Here is an 11,244-nt window from a genome sequence, read left to right as displayed (position 1 = left end):
TTTCGATTGCGTCCGCGCTCCTAATTTCGTTGTTCACAGAAAATTTGATAAAGATTCTTTGCCATCCATTTTTTGGAAGAGACAAAAATCAACGATGAGTGATGACACGCGCACAGTAAAATAGCTGTCAAAAATTTACTGATTATTCAAAATGGTCAAACTTTTCACCATAAGCCACTGACATGTGTAGCAATCTAACGCCACAAATGGACAATCGGATATACGTAGCCCGCGGAAATTCAAATGTCGCGAAACTTATTGATCCGCCCTCGTACTTCGTATACACAGCTGAATTCAGCGGATTCAGTCGCACAAGAAACAGTCACTCGCATCAGCATTTAATTAACAAAGACAACTTCTCAAAGTGGCATCAGCTAAACAAAAATATGTAGTTTTACTCAAACCGATATCGGTTGTATTTAAAAGCAAGCATAACTTTGTCACCCGTTTGCATCTGCCAGAAAATGGTGCTCACATTCGTTGCCATCGTCACGTCTTCACCGTAGTTGGCGTCGGTGGCGATAATGACATGAGCATTAACGCGATGTGAAGCGTACGATGGAGTAAAAATTAAACTTCAGCAGCAGCAGGAATGTCTTCGTACTTCGTACCAGCCTTACCGCTTGGGAAGCGCATCAGCTCATCCACTTTAAGCAGACGCTCTTAATTATGAAGCCGTTGTTTGCTGCCAAAAACGGGCTGCCATTGTTGCGTCTTCTCTGCCGTCACGTCTTGCTCATAAGATTAGAAACCAACTGGCAGCGTCTTCACTGCGCTTCTGCATGTTCGACACCCTCCGCATTGTGTTGTAAATAATGGCGCCAACAGTGACTCTTTGGCTGTGACTATGGTACACTAGCTACTTATTGTAGTTATCAAAGGTGAGCTCCTGTTTTGGTTTTCCCTTAAAATGCATAATTTTGCTACAAACATCCATTTCCAAAATCAAACCATTGACTTGAAAACATATACGTTAGGGGAAGCAATTTAATAACGGTGCAACTTTTAAACCGATTAAGTTTAGAGTGCAAGGGTTCCGAAAAGAGACGCCCGCTTTTCAAATCACGGAAGAGGACCCTAAGGCATCATTCGAAACGATTCACATGCCCCTGGTGCCGCAAACCGGAACCACATCCTCCGTACGGCCGTGGGACGGAAGCTCGTTAGTTAACTGTAACATAATTTCGCTTCTCGCGCAAACAGCTTCACGCGCCAGAAAGTCGCCCTGAATCACCTGGTAATGAGAAACGCTTCAGATTCAGACCGAGAGAAGGTCAAATAATCTACTTGCCTACACCTGTACCGCCGTGGCGTGGCGTTTCAGTCGGGTGCTCGTAATGCTGCCAATTACGTGGTGGTTACCACACCTTTTAACAAATTGAATCCAACATCCTTCCGGTCCGGGCTCCCGGGGGGGGAGCGGGCTGATAACACCTCCCAGACCGGAAGTGGTTATGCTGCCATGTGTCGTGTGCCGTCATGGCAACACAGCAACCGGTTACCCGGCCTGGTACAAAGTTCCACAGTTCGTCATTTCCGCTTGCAACCAGTTAGTTTGAGTTGCAGAAAAAGGGGAAAAGAAACTCGTATAGAAACTCCCGGCAGCTTTTCTATCAGTATTATGCGCTGTGTCGTGCGGCAGAAAGTATTAGTAAACAAATATTCTCCAACGAGGTTTACAATGCGTTTCATTATCATATGCTTTAAAGATTCCAAAAATGCCTTTAAAGATTCCAAAGTTCCAAGTTCATACTTGGTCATTCAAAGAACACGTATAGCCTTTTACATATCTCTATTTATGTGCATATTTGACTTTTTATTTGAGTCACAAAAAATTCGGCACTAATAAGCACGCACAGTTTTCACAGTTGAACGATTATTTTCATTGTAGAGTAAATTGATCCATAACTAAAACGGCATAGACTGAAGTTTTAGAATCTGGCTAATTTGTCAAAATTGACTGACAAATAGCGGAGTTATTTAACATTTAAATAGTTGGATGGAGAGTGATGTGATGGAGCAGCTTGTACGTACGTACGTCTCTAGTACGTATTAGTTATTACGCTGATACGTGCGTTTTCTACAACTAGTTTTAAATACTTACATTCTCCGATACGAAGTGGAGAACCACGTTAAACCGAACATTTAAGTTTGGGACCGTTATTTATTAGTAGCTTACCAATGAGGAACCCATCTTAGAATGCACAATTTCAAGTAAATTGAACATGTCCAAACCTATCGGTAATGCTGCAGTGCTGCTGAGGAGAGCATGACGTGAAGAGTGCTTTCCCAAAAAAAAAATCCTTGCACTCGAGCAGTCTAAAGGAGATTTTTTCGGCCACAACAAGCACACTCCCGAATAGAAGAAAAGCCCCGTGGCCAATAGGGAATAACAACAGTTTCAAGACAATAATTAAATTAAACAACAATAAACAGCGTACAGCGGTGCAAAGAAAAAAGGGCCCCGGCCAAAGCCGGAAAATGGTGCATCGAGCACGGAGCGGCCCGGAAGTGGTCCGGAGCCAGGACTCGCCCCATTGACCCGACAGTCGTCGTCGTACGTCGAATAAACAAATAGGGCTCGTCTGCCCAGTCGATCCGGCAACCGTCTGCATAGCGCCGAACTAATTAAGCAGTATTTTCCTCGAACAGCAGCACAAACGTGGGAAAAAATCCCGGCACGTTTCGTGCAGTGCCTTTGGGCTCAAAGAAACACTCAAGTGCACAGCGAGTCGAGTGTGTACGCTTTGCGGAAACTTATTGCAGATCTTCCCGCGACAGCCAGAAACGATCCCGAAACTGCTCAAAAGGTTTCTCCGTGAACACTCCATCTCACGAATTCAGAAACCAAATCAAGTCCCCCACGATAGGTCGCGGGAAGAAAGCGCCTTGGCCTTGGTTGTGTGAGTTTGTTTTGTATTTTGTGCATTTGCTTTTTATGCGTTTTTTGAAGCGTATTTTTTAACTTCAGTGTATAGAAACCATCCTACACACGTTCCAGGAAAAAGTGTCAAAATAATATAAGATAATGTTTCTTGAAGCCGTTGGCAGCCATTTTGTGCTCGCTTCTTTTACTTTTCAGATATTTAGCCACTTGCCACGTTTAAACGCTCGTCGTGAATATTCTACAAATATTCATTCTGTCTTCTCCCCGACAGCGGGATCGTATGGCTGTTTAATTTACGGGCCAAATTGTAGCATCGGACACCGCAACACTATGCGACAGCTGCATTATTTAGGGTCCCTGATTTCGATTAGGCGCCTATTAAGGGGAAACGAAAGAACGCGTGAAATCACTCGAGCGCACGTAAGAAATGGCATCGCAAACGGAACCGGACGGTCACAGGGCGGCCGTCCAGCGCTCAGATGAAGCATCCGTCTAATGCCACCACATAATTATCAAATCCATCACGGCCCGTACACGAGCACCAGTAAATGAGATTGTCATCCTTTTTAGAGAGCAATCAACCGGAGACCCCCGAGAAAGTGAAGTTCAACGTGGTTTCCTGTCGGCCTCTTGCACTTCGCCTCGGCTGACACTCGCAAAAGTATCGGGTACGAAAAGTTTCTAGAAATCCAGTGTATGGGTAGACATTTTAAAAACTCTCATTGGAAATTCCTCCTCGTGCTCCACTGAAAGTTGGAACTGTTCGTTTTTGGGACTCCGTGGATTCCGGGACAGTTGACCTACCCTATTAGAAGCACACCATTTTAATTACAAAAAGTAACCTGTTTCTACGTACTTCTTGAACGACCCTCTCACAGGCAACTGGCCAGTACCGACAGCAGCTGTCTGCGGAGGAATTCCGAGACCATCGAAGAGCAATATATCACACCGGTGGTGGATTTAAGGAGTTGGTATTTGTTTGCCTTGCCGACCGCCCGGTGCCGGAGACGCAAAAAGCGTTCCATTTTTTCGCTGGATTACTCCTAAGCTGCGCCGTACACAGTGAAGATCAGTAATCGATTTCGGGAATGAAACAACCCGAGCACCCGGGACCGGAAGCTCATCTTTTCAACGTAAAACGTCTTTGACCTACGATCTGCTCCGGCACCGGCTGCCTTCTGCGCTCTTCGCGCTTCGCCACTAATGAAAGCTTAATCTCAGTGTTTTTCCTCTTATCGCCCGCAGTACTTGACGCTGCGGATAAACTTTTCCAACGCCAGTGGCCTGCTTCGCCTGGCTTCTTATTATCTTATTTATTACTCGGAAAGTATTAGCGCGGGTGGCCCACTGTCCCTGCCAAGTAAGAATAGAACCATTGGGAAGAACGCTAAAGGAACAGAAAATTACATTACTCGTCGGCAGCAAACGGTCACAAGCCGTGGTAACACATCGTTCAATAAGTCCCGAGACTAACTATGAAAACAACATTTTATCGGCAAAATTCTTTATTATTCATCAACATACTCTTCTTAAAGTGTAAAACAACCATTCCACACTTCTCTATTTTTTCAATTCCATGTTTGTAGCACGATTTGTTTTTTGTCTCAAAATGAGCCTCAGTAGCAGCGATCACCTCCTCATTCGAGCCATATCTTTTTCCCTGGAGCATCTTTTTGAGATCCGTAAAGAGTCAGTAGTCGCTGGGGGCCAGATTCGGCGAGTACGGAGGATGAGGAGCAGTTGGAAGCCTAATTCGTTGAATTTGGTCATCGTTTTGATTGAATTGTGCCATGGTGGCTTTTGTTCCAATGTGCGCAAACGCAGCACCCATTTGAAAAAAACCTTTTTCTTATCCAATTTTTGGTGCAAAATAGTAAATGCACTACCAGTTGATTGTTCATCATCTTAGCTATCTCGTGCACTTTCATTTTGCGGTCACCCATCACGATTTTCAATACTTGTTTGGTGTTTTCGGGGGTTACTGCCTCATTTGGCCGACCCGAACGTTCCGCATCATTTGTATCAGCACGACCGCATAGAAGTCAGCATACCTCCGAAAAATGGTTGGTTTCGACGGAGTAGAGTCCGGATAACGTTTTTCAAGCCATTGCTGAGCTTGAACAGTGTTTTTTTCCTATTAGAAAACAATGTTTTATCAACACGCGAAACTCGCTTTGGTCCATTTTTTCAGGATTGCAAAAGTAGCGTCACTTTAACCACTGTAGCTTTCTTGGTTATGCTTCGAATTACATCAAATTTTGACACACTTCATCTGAAGGTTGGTACTTTCGAACCCTAGTATATGAATGGCATTATTAGCGCCATTTCTATGGTAGTCTCGGGACTTATTGAACGATGTGTTATATATCCCATTTTGGGGCCTTTTGGAACGAGGACCAATTTGACGAATTTTCCAAACGGATGCACTTCCAGCGTTGGCGAAAGCGAAGGTTTTGGTGTACCATAGCGCCAAAAGCCGATCAGGTAGAATTTTCCGTAAAAAGCAAAACATCTTATCAAGTTATCTCTCTAAAGGTGTAGATAGTTGTCCAAAAACACTCAAATAAAAAAGTTTAAAAATGAAAGTTTAAAAGTGTTTTTTTATAAATAGCATGCCGTAAGCAACATAAATTTTTATCTGCCGTCGGAAATGCAGTCGAGGATTTTTACTGATCAAATTTTTATACTAATTATTTATTTATTTTGTCCAATTGTATTAATCAATTGTATTTGTCCGATTGTTTTATCAACATACACAATTAAAATCTTTAGCATATATTAGGTAGTCTAAAACGAAATCCATTATTTTTGCGTGGACTTCAAAACTTTGTTTAAGATACTTTCAATAGTCAGATTTTCATCAAATATACACCATTTTGTTGAAAAATGTGTTGCCTTTTTAAAAATACCTTCATAATGCCTCTCTTGTAGAAGGCTTAGTCGTTATTGACAAAAAAAACTCGAGCAATTCATTTTCATAATCTTTTCTTGATCTCAATTTTTCATCACTCAGGAAATTTTTTAACGCGCGAAAAAGGTGTCAATCGATTGATGGAAGGTCCGGACTATACGCTGGATGCATTAAAAATTTCCAACCAAGCTCCCGGACTATCTGGCGAGTCACTAAAGACGTGTGTGACATTTCATTGTCCTGATGGAACACAAAACCTCGTCCGTTGGCAGATTCTGGTCGTTTCTGGTCAATTGCTAGCTTTGAACGGAGAAGTATTTGACAGTAGAGGCTACACGGAAACAATTCATAATAAACAATTCCTGTCAAGTCCCACCATGAACCTTCCTGACCGTTAGTTCTGGTTTGGCCACCGGTTGAGTTGCTTCACCATGCTTAGACTACGATCATGTTCACACAGCATTGACGTTTGTAGCCAATTCCTCATCAGCAGTACCCATCCGTTTAAGGAATAGCTCGATTTAATTCCATTTGGCCAAAGCTTCGCAGGTGGAAATTCGAGCCATCATGTTTTTTTTGGGTAAATAGGGTGGCGCCCAAACATCGAGCTTCTTCGTGAATTAAGCTTTGCGCAAATGACTTTAAACTATTAATCTTTAGCTCCTGGCCGATGCTGTGATTACTAACATGCTGATCAACTTTGATTATTTCTGTGATTTTATCGGACATTTTCGATGACGTGTATGTCAAGGCTTTAACATAACTGAAACGGGTCAACGAAACCAAAATTTGACCCAGCCAGCTGTTAGAGTATCGGCACCATAAACACCATGCAAAATTTCAGCGCCCTAGCTTGAACTTTCACCTTTTTCAAAGAAAAATTGTTAAATATACCCAATTTTCTCTTTGGTGACTTCCATTGTTTACACCCTGTAACTCACAACCGAATGAAACAAACAATAAACAATGAAAACATCTTTTTAAATGTAAGGTATCAGCTTTAAAATGACCCTCAATTTAAAACTGTACGCTCGATACTTCACGAGATATCGATCACTATAAGCATCTACCTTGAAAATAATGGATTTCTTTTTAGACTACCTACTACTAGATATTATCCGTATGATGAGGCTCATGTTTTCAAACAATGGTATTATCAAACGTCAAACTAGATATTAAAGTGATGGTTTTATTAACAATCTTTGAGTGGACGCCAATTTTTGGTGTCATTCGAGTGCATTTCTGAACAGGGGTTAATCGAAAGAGTGTGGTTTTGTGCGTCCATCAGTAGCAAGTTTGTGACATGTCGGGTATAAGGATGCTTGGGTTCTCCTTCTTTTCAGCGAAAAGGACATTGGTTGGATTTAGTCCAATCAAAACATTTACATTTAGTTAATAAATAAAACTGTACTCCCCGACGCGCAACATCACGGAGACTGTTCTGTCATTTTCGAGCATCAATCTACGTAGCCTTTGCATGGCGATTTTAGTTATGTTTGACATAGAGCCCTTTAGCAAAATCAAACCGAACTAGCTACTAACCCATAACGGTCGCTAAACAAATCCGAAAGTATTCAAAATTGAAATTTATACTCCAGGAAACCGGGGCCGACCGGGGTAGCCGTGCCTCAAGATACGGTAAGTTATTGGCATAATAATTGCATGTGATTTTTGTTTTTATTTCGCTGCCGCTTCTCGCTTCAAACCGTCAAACGTTACGTGCACTCTTTGAGTGGCCCGAGCTCTGTTTGCCATATTTTATTTATATGCCAATTCGTTTTGCTCTTTTGGGGTAATTTCGCATCTTTTTTTCGCTCCTGTTGTGGTCCAATTTACGACTACGCGCAATTTAACCGATCCTTTATCTTTTTTTTTGCATTCATGGCATTCCGACTGTCAGTTTGCGTGTTTTCCATTCAATGTACGTAACAAACGCGAACCGCAAACGCCGATAAGGGGCTTCGGGCTCTCTGTTTATAAACCCCACGCCAGGCCAGGCCAGCCGCAGTTGAACTAGTCCGAGAGCCCGATTTGGAACCCTATTTCCAGTGCGGATATAAATTAAAATGTACACCCGCAGATCGAGCAGAAAACAATATTTTGCGTAACGGTACACCGAGCAAAGATTTGTAGCATAAAATAGGGTTGGAGTGCACTCCGTTATGGAATGCGTCCGGAGTGTCGTTGGTTCCGAAATGGCCACAAACTTAAATTCGGATAATTGAGTCGACTCGACAGTTGTTTGCCCTGCGTGAGGGATGGAACAATAACTTCTCCGATTGTTCGGTTAGTATGAACGAGAATATATTTCAACTTCCACCAAAAATTTCCCCGTGGAAGTGGAAATGTGGTAATTTGCACTACTTTTCAATATTTTAAATTTGACCATTTAGCACGTAAATAAAAATTAACGATAAATAATAAACAATCCATAAATAAAAAATTATACCGACCGACACCACGAACACGAACGGCACCTCCACGCAGAAATGCAAAAGTTTTATTTTTCATTTATGATAAGGAAAGGGGCGAACGGCATGGTAGAGTTAAACCCGTATTTCCGATTCTCATTTCGATAAAATGCAACGATCGCGATGTGTGTGCCAAATGAGAAAACAATAGCAATAAGTGATTGGCGCGGTTGTTTCCGCCACTGATGGTGTTTCCACAACGGCATTTTTTTGTGTTTGGCTCATTTTACTTTTGTATATCATTGCGCTCTCCATCCCCGGTGCCAGTATTACAGACCTCATGCGTCGGGTAAAGCAAAAAAAACCTGAAACATACTCGCCCGACGACGGAGTGTGGTTGATGGTGGCAAAAAATTTAAATTCAATTTTATTTCCAGTTTCCAGCGTCGATCGAGAAATTAAGATAATTTCAATTTTTGACACTCAATAAAGGACAGCGGGTGTTTCGAGTTCCGGTGCGACAGACCACTCAGCAACAAACTGTCCCCTAGAATCATGGAACACGATATTATACGCAAATATGCGGACATCCGGGTTAAAATATCCGGTTGGGACGAACGCATCCAACAGTATCCACGCGATTGTCCCCGGAGTACGGTTGGGGTAGGTAGCTCTTTCTTGCACCGGCTGCACCACTTTTCTTACCACCGTTCTTTGTACCATCCAACAGGAAGCCGCCTATCGAACGTTTGGATACACCACAAAACATTTCATTCCCCGGACGAGTGCTCAGGAGATCGGGAACGCCACCTGTATGTCGCACCCGTTGCAACGGAGGCATAAAATTATTCGACCCGAGGTCATGGTTTGCCCATACATCACCACCTACCAACGTCACTACTGCCGGGGAGACGTGAAATGGGCCATTCCTCTTTAATTCACCGTAAGTCAGTTCAGTTCGACCTGCTGAAGATGAAGCACTGCAGCCGAGAACGCCGAGATACGCGGCTTCGGTCGGAACTATCGTTTGCAGCGAAACGATCGATGCGAAAGCAAACGTTTTCTCTAATTTTCCCTTGATGATGATAAATGTCCTGCGAAATGCCGTTTGTGGGAGTTACTTCACTTCAGCGCTGCTAGACGGTGGTGCTTTAATCGCAAATTGAAAGTTAATGATTATTTATTCCTCGCACTTTTGGAAACATTTAAACAAATCTTCCGCGCGAAAAAGTTCAGCTAATGGCGATCAACATGCTAAAAGAGTTAGTTTACAATTTTGTGCCGCAGAGTGTCGTTAAATCGGTACTGTTAGTATTGGAAATGGAGAACTTAAATATAAAAAATTAAGAACAACTCGAATCGAGATGTTTAAGAACTGTTATTACCCGTGAAATGGGTCTGCAGCAGAATCTTAAGCTCAAGCTTAATAGCTTAAATTTAAAAATAAATCTTGCATAACGTGTGTCTTCAGATACGTTTCTCAAATCTCTTATTCTGTTAAATCGGCAGTTTGTATGATGATTAGTTCTTGTTTGCGTTCGTTTGCAGAAGAGCAGTATATTAGCGGAAGAGAACAGAGTAGGGTAATGTTGCTAGTATGATTGTTCGATTCGATTATTTGCATTATTCGATTATTGTTCACACTCTCCATTTGGTCTGGCCGACGCGAAGAGCAAAAGCAACGATTTATGTCGCATTTGAATGGAAATTTCCGCTATTCCACTGTGGCCAAAACTTAACAAGAGTTTGTTTATAAATAGAAAAACTTTATTTGTTCTTCTAAATTCATTCCGTCCACCTCAAATTAGTCCCCCCGGATGCAAAATGCTTATGCAACGGGTTTTTCCGGTTTACAAAGCATCCCTTTTTCCCTAATTACCTTCAATACGTTCTTCGTTTCGGTTTCCATCTCTTCTATAGATTAAAAATGGTGTCCACGGAGCAGTCTCTTGAGTTTAGCGAATAGCCAGAAGTCACATGGTGTTAGGTCAGGCGAATATGGTGGTTACCGAATGATTTGAGCCGAGTTTATTGAGAAATGATCACAAAATGATCACAAAACCAGACGCAAAAATATCACGTTTTTGGCACCAATCGATATTTCACTTTTCTGGAAACCCAAAAGGTCAATCTAATCGGCTTCCACTTATCCTTTCGATATTCCAACAAGTTCAATGAGCTTTCGAAGCATCAATTCTTCGATTTTACTGATGTGTAGTTTATAAGTTGATGATTTTATCATTGATCGTTGTTGAATAATTTCAAACATTATGAAAAACGAAGAAATCGCTGTTCACAAATTAGTAATTAGTAATTTAACGTATAATTTCTCACATGCGTATAATTTGGTGAAAGTGATACCAACCTACTAGGTCGTTGCGTTGAGATTTGGAATTTTAAAAAGATGGCTGTACCTGCCGATTGGGACTTCCCAGTTTTGCTGTTCATGCATCATTTCCTTGTTTTGACATCAGGTAAATGATTTCAGGTCGCAAAATAAATTATTTCGATGTGCAACCCATCATTGAAAGGGTTAAACTTTTGTGCCTGAAAATGACGTTTTGCGGGGATTATAATGCGGGTTGCGGGGATTAAATTTTTTGCTCCTCTTGAAGAAAACTGCTTCGGAATCGCACCAAATGCTTGTCGGGACTTGTGTTTGAAAGATCGCAGTGCTTTAAGTGGTTTAAGAAATTCTAAAATGCCGATTTTGACTTTACCCAAAAAAGTGTCCAAGGACTCCAAAAAACGGACTTTCTGATGGGACAGAAAAGTGTGGTGTTTCAAAAGCTCCTAAAACCTAATGAAAACGTTAATTCAGATCGCTACTGACATCAAATGATCAATTTGAACCATGCATTGATCGAAAACGACCAAAAAGCCGTTCCTGTTTTTTAAATGGAGACGCCTGGTTGCCCGTGGCAACAAGCACCAGACGCCCCAAAAAACAAAACTGTTTCAGGATACTATCAAATCACTTGGATGAGAGCTGCTATCCCTCCCCGCGTTTTTCACCAGACTTGGTTCTTTCCGAA

The 11,244-nt window shown here is 42.0% G+C and overlaps 1 protein-coding gene across 1 annotated transcript; it reads left to right on the top strand.

Annotated features, from left to right (window-relative positions):
• The first annotated feature begins 8,764 nt into the window (after window positions 1-8,764).
• On the top strand, window positions 8,765-9,146 carry LOC128270583 (uncharacterized). Its single transcript, XM_053007993.1, has 2 exons — window positions 8,765-8,872; window positions 8,940-9,146. Exons 1-2 carry the CDS (start codon window positions 8,765-8,767, stop codon window positions 9,144-9,146), a joined length of 315 nt encoding a protein of 104 aa, XP_052863953.1.
• The last annotated feature ends 2,098 nt before the right edge of the window (window positions 9,147-11,244 follow it).

This window comes from Anopheles cruzii, chromosome 3, assembly GCF_943734635.1.
Source record: "Anopheles cruzii chromosome 3, idAnoCruzAS_RS32_06, whole genome shotgun sequence".
Classification (NCBI taxonomy): Eukaryota; Metazoa; Arthropoda; class Insecta; order Diptera; family Culicidae; genus Anopheles; species Anopheles cruzii.
Note: the sequence above shows the minus strand (reverse complement) of the source record. Positions and strands in the feature narration are given on the sequence as shown.

What these genes read in the sequence shown, in the direction of transcription:
- LOC128270583 (XM_053007993.1), top strand. Translation starts at nt 8,765, where the DNA reads ATGGAACACGATATTATACGCAAATATGCGGACATCCGGGTTAAAATA. An exon ending in GTCCCCGGAGTACGGTTGGG is followed by an intron (nt 8,873 to 8,939) that starts GTAGGTAGCTCT and finishes ACCATCCAACAG; the next exon opens with GAAGCCGCCTATCGAACGTT.